Raw genomic sequence first — 19,833 nt, 5'->3', positions numbered from 1 at the left:
CTGTCCCCAGCAATATTAGCTGAATGGTGGGGGTTTCAACAGTCAGACTCAAGGCGATCAGCCGGTCTTTATGGCCGCTTACTTTTGTGGGTACATCCACTTTAAGGCTCAGGCTGTCCTTCTGTCACAGGACACTTTCTTCTTCATAGGATTTTGGTGCGATATAAAAAGGGTGAACAACTTTTTTTCCCCCATCGAGTCACATGGGTCGGCAAGCTTCATTAGACGGACTTGAAACAGAACAGTAACAGAACTTTCTATGGTAACAGGCAAATAAAATGTGGGTACGAGTTATTAGCTGCCAACTAATATAGATTCCACCCTCCTCATTGCTTAAACACAGCTCCCAAAGTAAGTGCTGAGCTAAAAAAAAAGTAGCCCAGCACTAAGGATACAAATAAACGAACGGCAAGAGATCTGCCTCGTTTCAAACCGTGGCGTGGAATATACGGGCACTGCGGTCATCTGACATCACAGCACTTTTTAATAGCTCTTGCTGACGTAAATGTTAAACAGATGTCACGGGGCCCGTGGGATATTCTGTCACAAAGCCAGCAGAGGGCGGTGTGAACCCACTTTATCACCAAGGGATTTGAACCAGGCAGCGGAGTGTGAAGTAACCCCTGTTTTTCACCCTTGTACCTCTATACAGAGATCTGGACTTCGCTGCAGGGGAACCCCAGGTCGCTACCCCCAGGGTAGTCTCCATTGATGACGGCCAACGTAACAGGTGAAGTGCCAGTAAGCGGGGTCAGAAATAGCAAGAGGTGAGGGCAGACAGCAAGAGAGGATGGTCAAAGTACAAGCAAAGGTCAAACATAGGTAATCCAGTAAACTAAATAGCAGAGGTTACTCTAGAACCAAATTGCTCTGGCAAAGAAGGAAGGAGAGGACCCAATAGGCTACATGCACACATTGCGCAATTTGATGCGAAAAATCTGCATCAAAACCGCGGGTAAATGCAGGTAATTCCGCAGGTAAAATCTGTACTTGTTACTGCAGTTTTTTTTATTCGTTTTTAGGTGCGGTTTTTACATTTTGATGCGGAAATAGGTGCGGATATTGGTCCTTTTTTTTTTTATAAACCTGTCAGATACAATTCTGAGAAAGAAGCACAAGATAAATTGACATGCTGCCGATTTTGAAATATGAACCGCAGGTCAATTTATGTGCAGAGAAATTCTGCAACGTCTAGATGAGATTTCTTGAAATCTTATTTACTTTGCTAGTACTGTATTACGCTGCGGATTTCCTGCAGGAAAATCTGCACGGTAAAACCGCACGTAATATGCATTGTATGCAGGGGGATACGCATCGTGTCAAATTGCGGTAAGAATGCATACGTGTTTTGGGCGCACGGCAAAAAACGCGGCAAAACAGCACTATGTGAATACACTCTTAGACCAAATGCACATGATGTGTATTACGTGCCGGTTTGCCACGTGAATTTTCCTGCGGCGAATCCGCAGCGTAATACAGTACCAGCAAAGTAAATGGGACTTCAAGTAATCTCCTCTACACGTTGAAGAATTTTTCAGCATGTAAACTGACCTGCAGAGCGTATTTTTAAATCCACAGCATGTCAATTTATATTGCAATTCCTCTTGCGAATTGTACAAGTTTTTTTTAAAAAAAGCACCAGTTTTTTTAAAAAAAGCATGAAACCGCGCTATTTCTGCATCAAAATGTAAAAACCGCATTTACTTGTGGTTTTGATGCAAATTTTCTGCACTAAATTCTGCCACGTGTGCATTATAGCCAGGAAGGGCTGAGAAATAATTTTGTCCATCAACTCTCTTCTGGGTCCTAGTGCACGCCCTGACCCCCGCTTTCTTAAAGGGCCAGTGGCGCACTAGGGCCCAGAAGAGAGTGTTGGCGACGAGGGAGGCGCCGGCCCGGACGACAGTATCAGGTAACAACAGAGAGGGGAGCAGCAGGCATTACAACAGATACCTTAATAGTCTTTGGGTGACGGATGCCTAACAGTGGCATTTAACAGATACGTCATGAAAATGTCATTAAAATTCATTACGTATTTGCTAAACAGATACTATAATAGTCTATAAGTGATGGAGGCCACTGTTAGGGGCTGTTCACATCAGCGTTTGCTTTCCGTTCAGGGGTTCCGTTGGAGGTTTCCGTTTTCCGACGGAATCAATAGCGCATTCTGTCGAAAAAACGGAAACCTGCCAGAACGGTGACAAACGGAAACCATTAGTAATGTTTCCGTCACCATTGATATCAATGGTGATGCAAACGGAAGCTAAGGTTTCCGTTTGACTTTCCGTTGAGGGTTACCACGACGGAAATCTCAGACGGAACCCCTGAACGGAAAGCGAACGCTGATGTGAACCGGCCCTTAGGCATCCATCACAGTCTACATTTAACGTATACATGGGGGAGTTTTTAACTGGCGCAAACGTTAAATGCAAGGAAAAAACGAGATGTGCAAATCACACTCGACTTTTCAGCCATACACTTTAATGTAAGTTGCGTGCGACTGTGACATGTCAGCTGTTTTTATATTTTTGGAGGTATCTTTTGCATGTCGCATTCACACCCTAAAATAGTTGTGCGACAAGAAGTCTCAGACAAATTGCAAACATTTTTATATCGCGTGCACAAAGTCACCGTGTAGCTCTAGCCACATGTTAAATAGGAGACGTAGCAAAGAAACTCAGTGCGGTGAAACAGTTAAATCTTTAGTCATGTGTCATCTGCTGCAGAAGCAAAAACAAAAGCTGAGTGTGCAACTTTTGGAGTTAATGAAAAGTTAAGGAGTCACGTGATCCGGCATGTCATGTGACTGAGGCATCCAGCCTGCTGGGTGTAGGAAGTGGACTCTTTCTGTTTCACACTAGTCCTACAATGCTCGCCCTGTGTCTGCAGCTCCTGCTTGTCCTGCTCTTAGGTGGAGTAGATGGGGGTGAGTATAATACTTACTATAATCTTCTCGTCCCCTCCTGCAGGTCTCTGCTCCTCTCAATGTTCTCACTCTACGTCCACGTGACTTACATTAAAGTCCATGCAGGCAAAGTCGTCTGCAACTTGCAATTCATCAGGTTTGAATTTTTTTCCGACTGCGACAGTCTTTTTTTTTTTTTTTTTTTAGTCCTATCTTTAGCCCCAGCCAGAACTTGAGCAGCTTCTGATATTGATACGGATTGTATGTATCGGTTTCACAAAAAGTTGCGGACGACTTGAGACGATTGCAAGAATTTTTGCCCCATAGTGAAATATTGACGTGCAATAGACTGTACTTTTGCAGCAACCAAAAGTTGCTGTGTAGCAAATACTATGTGTAAATTAGATAGATGCTAAGGTAACACTAGAGGGTGCAGGAGCGACTACTGGGTGTCACCCCTACAATCAAGGGGCTGTGAGTAAGTTCATGCCGTATGAAGCACATTCCTCTAAGTTCAGTAGGTAGGGGGCCGCAGCTTCCTGTTGTCTATAAGATTGCATGTAAGGGACTGAGCTAATACATTTCATGGCCTGCGATTACTGGTGGATTGTTAGATCGACATGGGGGGGGGGGGGCTCTATGATGAGCTATTGGGGAGCAAGGGGTCCATAGACTGATCTTGTACAGGGACCCTCTGCTATTTGTCCGCACCCGAGGTTTTGGAATTGTCTTTTTCCAAAATGTTGTTTTAAATATGGAAATACACTTTAAGCCATTTACCTAAAAATAGAGCTGAACGGTAATTAATGCCCCACTCCAAAAAAAACTGGGTTCAACGACAAGCCTTGTTATCGCATCAAACCACGGCGGCGGCAGTGACATGTCGTCCATAGTAACAAGACACGGTGGGGGACTCCGATATAGGTGATGCTGAATTTAAACGACAAGTATATTATTACTCTCTTTTTTTAGCCCTATCTTTAGGGGTTGGGAAACCCACGTAAAAGCTTAGTCATTCATGAGAGAGCAAGATGTAGGGGAGTAGATCAGGTTCTGGAGCTGATCGTGCCTGGACATTGCTTTTTTATGTTAGGATGCACATGACAGAGTTTCCTGCGTGGCTTCCTCTTCGGGGGATATTAGTTACAAGAGGAAGCACAACAGGCACATGACTATACACTAAGCGTCTGAGCTAGAGTAAAGGACTCTAGACATAGAAGCCTAAAATGAAGCTTCATCTTGGAGCCGCTATTTTGGGCCTTCAGGATTGAGCATTTTATTTCCCACTCTCAGCTCATTGGTTAAGCGTCACCTGTCACCTGTCCACAGCTACTTTCTTATAAGGGTATGTGCACACACACTAATTACGTCCGTAATTGACGGACGTATTTCGGCCGCAAGTAGTGGACCGAACTCAGTGCAGGGAGCCGGGCTCCTAGCATCATAGTTATGTACGATGCTAGGAGTCCCTGCCTCTCCGTGGAACTACTGTCCCGTACTGAAAACATGATTACAGTACGGGACAGTTGTCCTGCAGCGAGGCAGGGACTCCTAGCATCGTACATAAGTATGATGCTAGGAGCCCGGCTCCCTGCACTGAGTTCGGTCCGGGACTTGCGGCCGAAATACGTCCGTCAATTACGGACGTAATTAGTGTGTGTGCACATACCCTAAGGCTCTGTTCACATCTGCACTAGGAATTCAGATTTTTCTGTTCCGTCGTAGGTGGAGAAAAACGGAATTCAATGTTGTGACTGGTCCATCACATGACGGACACCAACTGTACCCGACAGAACTCATTAGCTTTAACGACTCCGGTCAGGTTTCCGTCACGGTGCCCGTCATTTTTGATGGAATCTGCAATTGGGCCTCCAATGCAGATATGAACACAGCCTAAGGGTACATGCGCACGCAGTGGTAATGGTGCGGCATAAGCCTGAGACCTAAAGACGACTTGTCACGTCCGCAAATAAGACTGGCAGCATTCCTTCCTACCTCTTCATTCCCGCTCTAGAGCGTATATTTTTATTTTCTGTAAGTGCAGGTCTTTCAGTGGAAAGAAGGATCTGGAAGGTTGGCCAAGTCGAGCATGCGTGTGTATGGTGGTGTCGGCAGGAAGAGTAGTCAACCGAAAGCATTTGACCACAATGGGATGTAATAATGCGCCCATTGGATGGCATGGGAACATGAGCTGTGGCCACACCATCCGTGGCGGGTGCGGGCTGTAACATACAGCTGGCATCCTGCTGCAACGGCTGGTATCGGAGTTACCTCCAATCCCAGCCATTGAACCCCTTAGATGCCATGGTTGACATTGAAGTGGCTACAGAGGAAGGGGGCACCCTCTGTCACCCCATCGGTGCCACGTGTATGTACAAGTGTAAGGGGGAATGTGTTAATAGCTGTTGGCCATGTCATAGGTGTCCAGAGCCTTTAGCCTGCTGTGCTTTTGGAAGTACATGCACATACTGGTGCTACAGGGAGGGCTACTTGCTAAGTCATGCGTCTAATGTCAATGTTAAGGCTTCGGTGTCTGACAGTTGTCTTGGAAACAGGACATCATTGGTTGGAACCAATAATTTTTAGTATTTTATCATTATTTAGTATTTTGTGATTATCACTATTTCTATGGTCAGTTCTACTCTCTAGGTTACTTGTTCTGTACTATGTATCTCAGTCCCTGATTTACTCCATGTTTATTTTAGCCTGGAACCAAAGACAGATCCGTAAAAAAATCTACCAACTGCGTGAGGTCCAGAACTTTAAAACCTTTTATACTCGTCTTGGATTCCCAAAGGGCGCCCCCTTATATGTGCCCCCAGTAGAAGGCTATCTCACACAGCCTCTTGACCACTTCAACCGGAGGAATAATGGCACATATAAACAGGTGAGCAAAAACGGGTTCCAAAGCCGCTCCTCATTTTTTTTTACAGAAAAGTCAGAGTATGTTCACACTTATGCAGTCAGGATTTTAATTAACGTTTTGCTGTCTAAACTGGGACAGGATAAGATAATTGTCAACATAGGGCTGGGGATTTAATGACTGCTCTAATATATGGAGGCCTAGATAAGGCAGGATAGTAAGTGTCCTCTTACACGGCCCGACGGACCTCTCTATCATCGAGAGTGGAGAGCCACAATAGTTCCTCCCGTTATGGAGGACTCAGTGTGTCCATATATTACATGGTCGCCCCTTAATTTCTCCTTTAGAAATATATGGCTGTCCACCGCTTCCCTAGCGATATCAAGGTGGCTCTGATTTGAGGAGGAGTTTTTCAGACACCTTTACTTGTGCTGGAATTTTCATTACCCTTTCTCCCAAAAAACGAAAATGTTGATTTTTTTTTTTTTTTTACATCCTGCATTTCATTTAACTATCTGTAGAGATACTGGATAAATGAAGAATTTTGGAAGCGCCCTGATGGACCAGTCTTCCTGTATATCGGAGGGGAAAGTGCCGAATCTGAATTCTCAGTCTTAGCAGGTTGGTACTGTACATGACCTCTAGTTTTCTATATCTATCTGTTGTGGAAAATTCAGAAACATTTACAACCTGTTGTAGAATAGTATTTGTGATGTTTACTGTGTCTATGCTCTTAAAGGGTCACTATAATTAAAAGATACTAGCAACACTTGGCATGATCTTCTCATTTTCCTGAAATCTGTTCTCACATATACTGTGATCCAAAGGGTGAAAAATAAAGAAAAAAGCATAACATGTCTTTGAAATGTTTCCTAGAAGGCATCCATATTTTTTCTTCCTCAAAATCTAGAGGGGCGTGGCTTAGTCTAGTGAGACTTTGGCTAGAGGGCAGATTGCTGAAGCAGAAACCTCCCTGCACTCCGCTAACATTGGAAACAAGTTAAACACGGCTCCTTTAACTAAGCCCCACCCATGGGTGTAACTACCAGGATAGCAGACACCGCAGCCAAGGGAGCCCAGCTTCACTCAGATGCAGTTAGTGGTTTCTATGACCAAAAAAATAAGATCATGTCATGAAGTCACTTTCTAATCGAGGTAGTTGTGTTGGAGAGGAATTAGGAGGAGACAGACCTTTGTTTTCTCTATTTTTTTAATTTATTTTTTTGAAGCGTGCAGAAACTCTTGACTTTAGGTACTTGTGTATGTTTTTTTTATCCTTTTACTTGGTGTATTGTTCCTTACGGAGAATTATTACAAGTAAATTTCATTTTAATCTAGGTGAGCACGTTGAGTTGGCTCAAAAACATCAAGCACTTCTGGTGGCCCTTGAACATCGTTATTATGGAGCCAGCATCAATCAAGACGGATTGACCCTGGAAGCTATAAGGTTTCTGTCCAGTCAGCAGGCGTAAGTACTCGTGTGTGTGTGTGTGTGTGTGTGTGTGTATATATCTATCTCCACCTCATACACCAGAAGAGGAATATATTCATTATATACCAGGCAGGTTGAGCCTCCATAATGATCTATTCATATGCACATTTTCTAGCATTTCTACTATGTGTCCTCCTGTACTAGGAGTCGAAAGGTCCTCAACCACCTTAAAAACTTTAAGATGCAATCTTTTCATTATTTGCATTACATTACATAGGCTTGCAGACCTGGCTTCTTTCCATCTATTCATCTCCCAGAAATATAACCTGACTCAGAACACCTGGATTTGCTTTGGTGGCTCCTACCCGGGATCTCTTTCTGCTTGGTTTAGACTGAAGGTGGGTCTTTTCTATGTGAATGGTTGGATTTGATTACCGCCTGTATAATCTCCATACTATAGGGCAATAGTCAATGTTATGATGTAATTAAGGAAAAGACATGAAGAAACGTTTTGTATTTCACAGTAACAATCATAGTATCTACCGATACCATGCTAACTCTTATGACAAAGCCATATCGGCTATGTCTGATCTATTTTTAAATGAAGACCGGCGGACTTCATGGACTATAATTGGGTCTATTAGGGGTTTTTTGCAGACTTCGCTATTCTTGCCGTCAAAAATACCATAAATGGGCAAAAATCTGGTTGTGACGCGCCATTCTTGCACCCATTGATCATAAGTTCTTCTAAAATAAACCATGTTTGTGGATTATGTTCGGTGGGATTGTTTCAAACGGTCCACTTAAAGGGGTTTTCCCACGAGGGACATTTATGACATATCCACAGGATATGTCATAAATGTCAGATAGATGCGGGTCCCACCTCTGGGACCCGCACCTATCTCTGTAGAACGGGGCCTTTAAACCCCGTTCTACCTCTTTGTGTTCCGACTGATTTCCGACCATCAAGGCGAAAACCGTGTAACTCGCCTGCTACGCTGCTTCTGTAACGGCCATTCACTACTATGGGAGTTACGGAAACTGCGTAGCTCAGCGTGTTACGCTGTTTCTGTAACTCCCGACCATGTAATCAGGAAGTGGCTGGGGCAGCGTGAGCACAAAAAGCTACAACGGGGTTTAGGGGGCCCCGTTCTAGAGATAGAGGTGGGACCCGCATCTATCTTACATTTATGACATATCCTGTCGACCCTTTAATGTATCCCCCTATATGCCTTTACAATGACCTATATCTGCCATTGACTACCATTTTGCATACAGTTGTATTGAAAATGTTTTTCAGTTGAGGCAACGGTATACCGGCAAAACATATGCCAAAAGTCCACTCTGTTACTAATTTCTGCCACAGGTACTTGAATTTGTGGTTTACTATGGATGGTTTATTTGTTTGTGTAATATTAGTTATACAGTAAATTGTGATATTGATGAGCGTAATAATTCTATATCTTGCTTTACTTTTCGCAGTTCCCACATCTGGTATATGCAGCTGTGGCCTCCTCTGCCCCGGTCAGAGCAGAGCTGGACTTCACAGATTATAACAAGGTCAGTCACATAGTTTCTCTGAATCTTTATATATGCGGATTCATTATCTGGCATGATGCCACAAATGTCTGATAGAAATGTTTCCCAGCTCTAAACTCTGCTTTCCTACAACTCCCATTCACTTCTGGGAACCATGGAGATGGCGTATCACAGTGAATGCGGCTGTTTGCATAATTCCCGGCCACATCTCCATTGATTCTTCGCCAGCTGCTGCTTTGCCAGGTGGCATGGGTCAGGTGACCCCCGTTATAATGGTTGGTGCAGGTCCCAGAGTTGGCAAACGCATCTATCAGACATTTATGGCATATCCTGTTGATATACTATAAGTCCGAACTTTTAAAACATCACGTTATTTAACCCGCAAGTTAAACATCATAGGAAAAGATGTCGGAATGCCAGAATTTCAGTTTTTTTGGTCACCTCGCCTCCCCAAAAAGATTGAAAAAAATGTTGTACATACCCCAAAATACCAAAAAAAACTACAGCTCGCCCCATAAAAAAAACAAGCCCTCATACGGCTATGTAGACAGAAAAATAAAAACGTTTTGGCTCTTGGAATGCGACGATTTAAAAAATAAAACCAAAAAATAATAATTCTGTGTCCTTAAAGGGTTAATAGTAGTCCATGTCCAGTGGCTCTCCACTATGGTTCATAGAGGGGGGGTCTCAAGCAGAGACCCCACGATATCCACATGCCCTATTGGGCATATGAAAAAGGGGTTGTTCTGATGGGATAACCATTGTGATATAAATATAATTAATAATTAAGGTGGAATTTTTCTTTAAAGGAATATATCATATGGACTGATTTACCGTCCTAGCATTAGATAGGAACACACAACCTGTCGGGGTTTTTTCCGCTGCTCATCAATTTTTGGGTGAGGGTTAAACATCTAATATTTATAGGTCGCCTCAAAACTGTTAGGTCAAAATGGGGAAGTCTGACCTCCGGGTGATTATCTCCCCTTTTCTGAAGTCCATTTCTGTAAAATTTCAGACTCCACTTATTTTGGCAGTAACCGTTTCCATATTTGTTTTATGCAGATAAGTTTACATATGGCCCTTTTACACGGGCCAATTATCGGGCAAATGAGCGATCACAGAAAGCTCATTCCACGCTCCTTCTTCTTATTAAACGCTCGTTCATCGGCTGATTGTATGGTTTATGCTGCAAGAACTATTATCGTTGTCGGCTGCACATCTCCATCTGTATACAGGTAGACGCGCTGCCGACATGATAGAAATGTATGTGGACGAGCGACCCTTAGTTAAATGCTACAAAACTTGTTGATGTGCTTTGGCAGGAGTAATTGTTTGATCTGAAACATTTTAGGCATTACTTGATCACCTGTACCAGATTTTATCAACCTCTTTTCCGCTTTACAGGTGGTGGCTCAGAGCTTGTCAGATCCAGTCATTGGAGGGTCAACCAAGGTAAGTCCAGTCCACTGCCCTATGGTCAACGCTTATGTAGATTATTCTATGAGAATGTCCTCCCTTGTAAACCATGTTGTTGTCTTGATCAGTTTCTTAACCCCTTCAGGACACAGCTTGTTTTGGCCTTGAGGACGAAGCTGATTTTTTTTCAAATCTGACATGTTACCTAATGTAGTAATAACTTTGGAATGCTTTTACCAGCAAATCCAAGTGATTCTGAGATTGTTTTCTTGAGACATATTCTACTTTATGTTAGTAAAAAAAATGTGGTCTATTAAATTCAATATTTGTGTGAAAAACACCAAAATTTAGAGAATTTGCAAAAATTTGCATTTTTCTAAACTTAAATGTATCTGTTTGTAAGACAGATAGTAATACCACACAAAATAGTTACTAGTTCACATTTCCCATATGTCTACTTTAGATCGGCATCGTTTTTTGAACATTCTTTTATTTTTCTAGGACGTTACAAGGCTTAGAACTTTAGCAGCAATTTCTCAAATTTCAAAAGGCCATTTTTTCGAGGGACCAGTTCAGTTCTTAAGTGGCTTTGAGGGCCTTATGTTAGAAAGTCCCCATAAATCACCCCATTTTCAAAACTGCACCACTCAAAGTATCCAAACCAGAATTCAGAAAGTGTTTTAACCCAATAGGTGTTTCTCAGGAATTAAAGCAAAGTAGAGGTGAAACTTACACATTTCATTTTTTTTGCTGAAATTCATTTGTAATAGTTTTTGGTTTTTTTTGTTTTGTTTTTTTTTGTAACACAGAAGGTTTTACACAAGAAATGCAACTCCATAATCAGTTCCCAGATTGTGCAGTTTTTAGAAATATCCCACATGTGACCCTAGTGTCCTAATGGACTGAAGCACCGGCCTCAGAAGCAAAGGAGCACCTAGAGGATTTTGGGGCCTCCTTTTTTTTTTAAATGTATTTTAGGCACCATGTCAGGTTTGAAGAGGTCTTGTGGGGCCAAAACAGTTTAAAAAAAAAAAAAAGTGACCGAATTTTGGAAACTACACCCCTCAATGAATTTATCTAGGGGTATAGTTAACATTTTGAACCCACAGTTTTTTTTGCTAAATGTATTTGAATTAGTCTGAAGATGAAAATCTACTTTTTTTTTTCTGAAAAAACATAGAAATTTTTACAAGGAATAAAGGAGGAAAAGTACCCCAGCATTTGTAAAGCAATTTCCCCCGATTACGGAAATACCCCATATGTGGTAATAAACTGCTGTTTGCACCCACAGCGGGGCTTAGAAGGGAAGGAGCGCTATTTGGCTTTTTTTGAGCTCAAATTTAGCTGAAATGGTTTTCGGGTGTCATGTCGCATTGCAAAGCTCCTGAGGGACCAAAACAGTGGAAACCCCCAAAAAGTGACCCCATTTGGAAAATTACACCACTTAAGGGATCTATCTAGGGGTATAGTGAGCATTTTTACCCCACAGGTCTTTTGCAGAATTTATTCGAAATAGGCAGTGAAAATGAATAGCAACATTATTTCCACTAAAATGTTTAATTTTTTAATTTTCACAAAGAATAAAGGAGGAAAAAGCCGCCCAACATTTGTAAACAATTTCTCCCGAGTACGGCAATACCCCACAGGTGGTCATAAATGTTTTTTTTATTAGAAATTAATTAACCCGTTCTGGACTGATCCATTTTTTTTCTTTTTTTTTTTTTCGTATTTCACTCCCCGCTTTCCAAGAGCCATAACTTTTTTTTACTTTTCCGTCAGTAGAGTCTTATGAGGGCTTATTTCTTGCGGGAGGAGTTGTATTTTCTATTGACACCATTTAATGTACTGGGAGACTGAAATAAAATTCTTTGCAGGCTGAATCTGGAAAAAACTGTGATTCCTCCGTTGTTTTTTGGGTTTTGTTTTTACTGCTTTCACCGTGCAGTAAAAACGACAACTTTTTTCTGAGACTCAATACAATTACAGTGATACCAAATTTATATTTTTTTCCCCCCTATATTTTACTACTTTTGCACTGAACGCTGCATAACATCCGATGCTCGGAGGCAGCCGGAACAGCTGATCGGTGCGAAGTCCGAGTGTCGGACCCCTACCAATCATATACTCATGAGCTATCCTGTAGATAGGTCATCAGTATGAAAAACCGATGCCCGGACAACCCTTTAAATCTGAATCTCCATACCCTGGTCTTTTATCTAAAGACATATTGGTCTTTTGACCTGTTGATGTGGATCTAATACATACAGCAAACAGTGTGTTATGAGAAGAGCCAGATTACCATTTACATAAGGATCTTGAAAGTCTGACGTTGGTGATATTTCTAGGCTATTTAAGGCTATGTTCACATTTGCATTGGGTTTTCCCTTCATACGATGGATACCACAGGCACCCAAAGGACACCATTGGGCATATAGTGGGGTCCATCAGGTAGTGTTGTGGTGTCTGTCGTTAAGACTGGAAAAATATAAGGGATATCCGAACAGTGCCTCAGACACAGATGTCAACAGAGCCTTACACGGACATTCCATATACAAGGATTGGGGGGATCTAAACATTATTTAAATCGACCCTCCGGTCCCTGGATAAAATGATATAGTGATGGGGTATATGGAGTAATATTACCTTATGCCCACCAGTTGTGCTCCTCTGCCGCGGATTCAACATTTTAGGGCCCCCCCTGTGTACTCAAAATGGCCACAGCACTTCTCAGACTGAGTCTAAGACACGCCTCTTCTCACGGATTGGACAGAACTGCTAATGTAAACCGCTCTGGTCAATCCGAGAACAGTGGAAGTGGCTCAGACTCGTAGTCTAAGTAGCACTGTGGCCATTTTGGTACAGCCCAGAGGCGGATTTACGGCAGTGGGGCACAACTGGAGGGCATCAGGTATTATTACCCCCCATGTACACTATCATATTTAAAATGTTGTCGTGAGACCGGAGGGTCGCTTTGCGGTCCCTGAGTGTCATGTAAATTGTATTCGAGTAACTGAGCAGCATGTCTTTTTGGCTAATATTCTGGTCGGTTCTTTTTGCAGTGTCTTGACAAAGTGAGGGAGAGTTTCAAAGAAGTGGATTCCCTCCTTCACACAGGGAATGTCTCTAAACTGGAGAAAGATTTCTCTTCCTGTTCGCCTCTCCATGCCCCTGAGGATTATGCGGAATTTGTCAGCAACCTGGCAGATATATTTATGGGAGCTGTGCAATACAACATGGAGTCTCCGGGCAGTGATGTGAGGAAGATCTGTCAGCATATAGTCAGTGCAGAATCAGCATATGAAGGACTGAGAATTGCCAATTCAGTAAGTTCTGCAGTTGGGGGGGGGGGGGGGGGGTTAATGCTCCTCTACTAATGGGTTAATCTATGAAGATTGTCATGTAAAGTCACTGCAGCCAGATAAAGGATGATCTGTGATACAGTCACGTCTATGTACCTTGTCTTTGGCAGATGTACATGGATTTCATAGGCCTGAAATGTGTGGAGAACTCCCATGAGAAAACGATGTCGGAGCTGAGAAACACCGAGCTAAATCCGGTTGGAGTTGGAGAACGGCAGTGGTATTACCAAACGTGCACCGAGTTTGGCTACTGTGAGTGCTGGCTGTCTCCGAATTGTGTTTTACCTTGGGGGACTGAAGTGATTTAGTATTGAAGAACGTGCCCTAAAACAAGCCTAGGGCTACATGCACACGTTGCGTAATTTGGTCCAGAAAATTTGCATTAAAACCACAATCCGTACCTAATGATGCGTTGTTATGTGCGTTTTCTACATTTTGATGCGGAAATAGGTGCGGTTTTTGGTGTGTGGTTTTTTTTTTTTTTGTTTTTTTTTTTTTGTGTTTGTTTTTTTTATATATATATAAACTTGTCAGATGCAATTCGCAAGCGGAAATGACAGATAAATTGAAATGCTGCAGATTATAAATTATGTGCGAATAAATTCTGCAATTTGTAGATGAGATTACTTGAAGTCTCAATTACTTTGCTAGCACTGAATTACGCTGCGCATTTGCTACAGTAAAATCTGCGCTGCAAATCCGCACGTAATACGCATCGTGTGCATTGGGCCTAGAAATACAAGCGTCAATGGTCTTATACTGGCTGTGCTGGGAGTAGGGAGCCTGAGGAGCGGTACTTTGCAATGGCGTTCTAATTAGTATACAGCCCACAAAGACGTTCCTCTCGATAATTCTGTTTTTCCGTGAACTAGGCCATGAAAGGGCAAGACTTAATCAAATTCACTTTAAAAGGGGCGTAATAAGCCATTATGGGGGGTGTTTCTGGCTTGGATTGGCGTTGGCTTAGATGTCTAGGGATTTGGGATTCAAATGTTGGGCGGTATGCAGAGGTCAGGCACTTGTTTCTATAGGCTGTGAAAAGAGCAGTACCTACAAAGTCACCATAGGGGCTTTTGTTTTTTAAGGAATTATCTTAAAATAAAATCTGAGAAAGATCACATGACTGCATAGTCGTTGGATAGCTAATTTGATTTTGTAATATTTACGGCCACGGTGACATGTTGTACCTGTGACGACACGTCTATGCGGTTATGTGACGACCTAATCAGATGGGCTGAGTCAGGGTCTGTGTGATCATGTGATTATTATGAAATGGACGAGATGTTTGAAAAAAAAATAAAAAAAATAACATCTTCATGACCATTTTGTTTACATGAGCAGGGATCGGAGAAAGTTTCATATAGAATTAAATTGGTTTCTTGTTTTATCTTAAGATAACCCCCCCCCCCAAAAAAAAAAGATTGTCTGGTTCCAGAAAACATTTTTTTTTTACACGGTTTTAATACTCTCTTTGATTATTACCCCTTCTGTTCACAGATCAGACTTGTGAGAACAGTTCTTGCCCATTCTCCTCACTCATAACCCTGAAGTCTCAGCTGGATCTCTGCACAGAAGTTTTCCAGATCCCCACAGAGTCTGTCCGTCAGTCGGTCCAATTTACCAATGAATTTTATGGTGCTGATCATCCCAAGTCCAGCAGGATCATCTTTGTCAATGGTATGACCGTGTTAAATTCAGAGTGTGCTGCCTTTTTAAACTAATGTTTAGTTGGTAATTTGTGTTTTCTAGGGTGTATTCTCATGTGCTGCTTTTTTTCTTTACTGCTATTTTTGCAATAAAAAGTGTTTTTGTGCAAAGTTGTGACAAAAGCAGCACATGTGAATGCACTCCAACAATACAAAGGATTTAACGATTTAAAAATATAGAAACACTCCAGCTAAAACATATGCATTTTATGTCTAGTGCAGGTGTCGTGCGCCGCCCCCTCAGTCCCTGCATTAGGCATAACACAGTGTATCAGTTTTGCCCAGAGTGTTCCTTTAATTAACATTTAAAGTATTCTTGTTGCCTCACCTGCAGGTGACGTGGACCCCTGGCACGCCCTCAGTGTGTTGAAGAACCAGTCTCGCTCAGAAATCGCGATCTTTATCAACGGGACAGCCCATTGTGCAAACATGGGTCCTTCCCGTGCCTCCGATCCTCCATCCCTGCAGAAAGCTCGAGAGGTTAGAAGAATACATAATGATACAGGTCTACTTTAATATTGAATACGTCGCTTACGATCTTCCCTTTTGTGTTGCAGGAAATTGCCGATAAAATTGGAGAATGGCTGAAAACTGCCCGGATGGCAGTGTAACATTTGACACCAGAAAATACCAAAATATTTTAAAAAGCACTGGAAAAAAATGTCTTATGTGGATTTTAACCAATGCAAGCAAAGCGCGTGGCCTCAGGTTTTCTGTGTGTTAAATCTCTTTCTGTAATGCAAGGAGACAATGTGCAATGATGCTAAAAAAGAGATTCCATGTTTTATGTACTTAAAGGCTATGTCCACTTTTGCAACTAATGTTTTCATTGCTTCAATGCATCTAAAAATTTTAAAAAATGAAGCAACTTTGCATTTAGTCTTGACTAAAAATTGCCTAATGTTTTGTGTATACAGATTCTATGCAGACCTGTGTGTCTCCATGGTTACAGACTACGAACAAACCCCATGTAGTCTGATGCTGCAGTCATATTCCCTTCCATCTGTCGCCTATTAGCTTAGCTAGAATGGATTACGGCAGGATCAGACTACACCGGGTTTGCAGTTTGTAACCTTGGAGACACAGAGGTCTGCATAGGAGCTGTATATACAAACCGGCAGGGGATTTTTAATGAAGACAATGAAAAATTGCTTCTTTTTTTTTTTTTTATCTTAGACTTAAATAACAGTATTGTATGAGAATGTGATAACCGCTCCTCTGTCCCATAGAAACTTGTTTTCAGGTTGATTTTTTTAATTGTTACAAATACATTCAGGAATCTCTGTGCACAGATGTACAATAACCACTGAGAAGGTATTTTACATTTTGTATATTTTTTATTTTTCTATGGTTTTATATAAATATGTCTTGTGCCGATCTGTGAGGCCACTAAGCAATTTTTTAATTTTGCCTTTGTTCTACAAATAAATTATTACAATATTGAGGAGGTTTTATAATTAGTTATTTTTTCAAGATGTAAAATTAAAAACTTTGATACCATAAAATGTTATGTTTTAGATTATCAAAGTATCATAGTCACCAAGAATTAGAAAAATGTATGTATGCTTTGTGGAAATGTTCAATAAATAATATAAAATGGATCCAAAAAAATTTGTCTAAAACGTAGGTTGTCTGAGAGCCACGAGCCCCTTTTATCTTCACCCATCACCAATGCAAAGGCAGGGCAAGGGGGTGGACGTCTAAAATGTGCCCTTAGTGCTTGCCACCGATCTATAGGGGCATCTGTTGCTGCAGTAGTGAAACTTCTCTGCCATATATCACGTTTCAATTCCTCCATTCCTTGTTACAAAGTCTCCGCTGTGTGAGCAGGACGGATTTCCAGCCTCCGAATGTAAACCGGAATGCTTCCATATGGTCTGAGCAAGCGGAGATCTTGAATTGAAATACAAAATATAGTAGTTTAAAAAAATAAAATAAAAAAACCATTATTATACCGCTATATCAATAATATGGAAAATATACACAATTTCCCAGTGACACTTGTTTTCATGACCATTTCTCATGTTTCTAGTATGAAAGGGGACCTGACACCTCTCCTACATGTGTGGTTTAGTAAATACTTGTATGGCCCATGAAATAACAATTACGGAGCAACTTTTCTTAGAGCTCCACGTTGTACCGTTCCTCTGTTATTCCTCCTATAAATGTATGAATAAATTGATGACTGGGTGTTACCAGTTGGGGGGGTTGTCCCTACACAGACTGACACTGTTCAATCAGGGCTGACAGTCTGTGTAGGGACACCCCCCCCCCCCCACACAACTGGTAACACCCAGTCGGCAATTTACTCATACATTTCTAGGAGGAATAACAGAGGAATAGTACAACAGAGTTCTAAGTAAAGATGTTTCAGAATTATTGTTTTATGGGGAATACAATTATTTACTACAACAGTCATGTCAGATGAGGGGACAGGTCCTCTTTAAACGAGTTGTCCAATCTGGAAAAACAAAGTTCCCATATGCTATAAGTGAATATATACGTTATAGAGGTGGGACCCCCCCCCCCCTCTACTAGATCAGAAAGCCATTGCAAAGAGCAGCTCCAGTGCAGAAAGTTGGTGTAGAAACATTGTTAAATTCCCCCGCTGTCCCAAAATAATACCACCCCAGTGCCACACAGCACCCAGTAATAATGATGGCATCTATCTCCATCAGCAGTCACAGCACTCCCTCCACCAGCTCCTACTGAGGTGCCCTTTCCTCTTCGTTGTCCCACGTGGTCCCCACTGCACCTAAAGTTGGTAAGTGATTGGAAAAGAGTCTGGATAGTTCAGGACTAAGGCCTCATGCACACGACAGTAATTTCGGTCCATAGTGCATCCGTATTTGATCTGTATAGACGGATCCGTGAAAAGTGGGAGGCTGCAAATGATGTCACCAACATGTTGCAAAGATCCCGTAAATACAGACTGTTAGGCCTGATTTACACGAGCGTGTGCGTTTTGCGCGCGCAAAAAACGCTGCGTTTTGCGCGCGCAAAAGGCACTTGGCAGCTCCGTGTGTCATCCGTGTATGATGCGCGGCTGCGTGATTTTCGCGCAGCCGCCATCATAGAGATGAGGCTAGTCGACGGCCGTCACTGTCCAAGGTGCTGAAAGAGCTAACTGATCGGCAGTAACTCTTTCAGCACCCTCGACAGTGAATGCCGAACACAATATACACCAACCTGTGAATAAAAAAAGACTTTCATACTTACCAAGAACTTCCTGCTTCCCCCAGTCCGGGCTCCCGGCCGTTGCCTTGGTGACGCGTCCCACTCTTGTCATCCGGCCCCACCTCCCAGGATGACGCCGCAGTCCATGAGACCGCTGCAGCCTGTGATTGGCTGCAGCCTGTGCTTGGCCTGTGATTGGCTGCAGCTGTCACTTGGACTTAACTGTCATCACGGGAGGTCGGACCGGAGTTATCGGTAAGTCAGAACGTCTTTTTTTTTTTTTTACAGGTTCATGGATTTTCGGAGCGGAAGGCACTGTCCATGGTGCTGAACCAGTTTAACGCTTTCAGCACCGTGGACAGTGACTGTCTCCTGACGTCGCGTACCCGAACATTTTTTACCGGTTTCGGTCAAAACGAGTTTGGCCGAACCCGGTGAAGTTCGGTGCGCTCATCTCGAATTTGACACTCTGTTTGGATGTTTGTAAACAGAAAAGCACGTGGTGCTTTTCTGTTTACATTCAGGAGTTTGACAGCTCTTGCGCGAATCACGCAGTTCGCACGGAAGTGCTTCCGTGCGGCATGCGTGGTTTTCACGCACCCATTGACTTCAATGGGTGCGTGAGTGCGCGAAAAACGCACGATTATAGAACATGTCGTGAGTTTTTTTCTGCGCACACGCGCTGAGCGCAATTCACGCATCGTCTAAACTGCCCCATTGACTAATATAGGTGCGTACGACATGCGTGCAAAGCACGCGCGTCGCACGCGCGTATATTACGTTTGTGTAAATGAGGCCTTAGGCTTCTATGGGAGAGTCTATGCCGTAATTATAAACAAGAATAGGACAGGTTCTATCATTTTTTCAGCACGGACACCCAAATATACGAAAAGGTGTCTGTGGCCAATAGAAATAAATGGATCCGTAATTACGGATGAAATATACGGTGGTGTGCGTGGGGCCTAACTGGACCGGTCACCATTTGTGGCGGAATCCGATCCTCTCTGTTCTGCTTTAGCGGAGTGAGGCCAATTCTCTCTGACCATTGCAGGGCCTTCTGGTTCCAAGGGTTGGGAATAGGCCAGGGGTCTGTCTTCCTTTTTAGAGGGTTTGCGTTGGACCGCATTATTGCGAGCACTGGTGCTCTTTAACAAAAGAAAAAAAAATGGTGGCATTACCCCTTTTGTACCTCCTGTAACCTACCAGTGCCTAACATATATAATTTCACCAAGTTTTATTACATGTGTCCTAAAGGTGAACAGACAACCTCTTACTACATGGGTAATAACTCAAAATACCCATTTTGATGTGGAAAAATTGCAAAAGACAAGGCTTTAGAATAAGTGCATGTTCACACGACAACGCAAAATACGTCTGAAATTACGGAGCTGTTTTCAGGCGAAAACCGCTCCTGAATTTCTGACGGTTTTGCA

General features: G+C 42.5%; 1 protein-coding gene across 2 annotated transcripts; it reads left to right on the top strand.

Annotated features, from left to right (window-relative positions):
* The first annotated feature begins 572 nt into the window (after positions 1-572).
* PRSS16 (serine protease 16) lies at positions 573-16,667 on the top strand. Of its 2 annotated transcripts, none has more exons than XM_075836220.1 (12): positions 573-730; positions 5,611-5,792; positions 6,290-6,389; positions 7,107-7,236; positions 7,478-7,598; positions 8,683-8,760; positions 10,147-10,194; positions 13,218-13,481; positions 13,628-13,769; positions 15,015-15,194; positions 15,558-15,703; positions 15,781-16,667. In XM_075836220.1, the coding sequence occupies exons 1-12, from the start codon at positions 712-714 to the stop codon at positions 15,832-15,834; spliced, it is 1,464 nt and encodes a 487-aa protein (XP_075692335.1). In that variant the 5' UTR covers positions 573-711; the 3' UTR covers positions 15,835-16,667. The 2 variants fall into 2 exon arrangements, with proteins under 2 accessions (XP_075692335.1, XP_075692334.1); XM_075836219.1 differs by lacking the exon at positions 573-730 and adding an exon at positions 2,802-2,926.
* The last annotated feature ends 3,166 nt before the right edge of the window (positions 16,668-19,833 follow it).

The sequence above is a fragment of the Rhinoderma darwinii genome, chromosome 8 (assembly GCF_050947455.1).
Source record: "Rhinoderma darwinii isolate aRhiDar2 chromosome 8, aRhiDar2.hap1, whole genome shotgun sequence".
NCBI lineage: Eukaryota > Metazoa > Chordata > Amphibia > Anura > Rhinodermatidae > Rhinoderma > Rhinoderma darwinii.
This window is presented reverse-complemented; position numbering and strand designations above follow the sequence as displayed.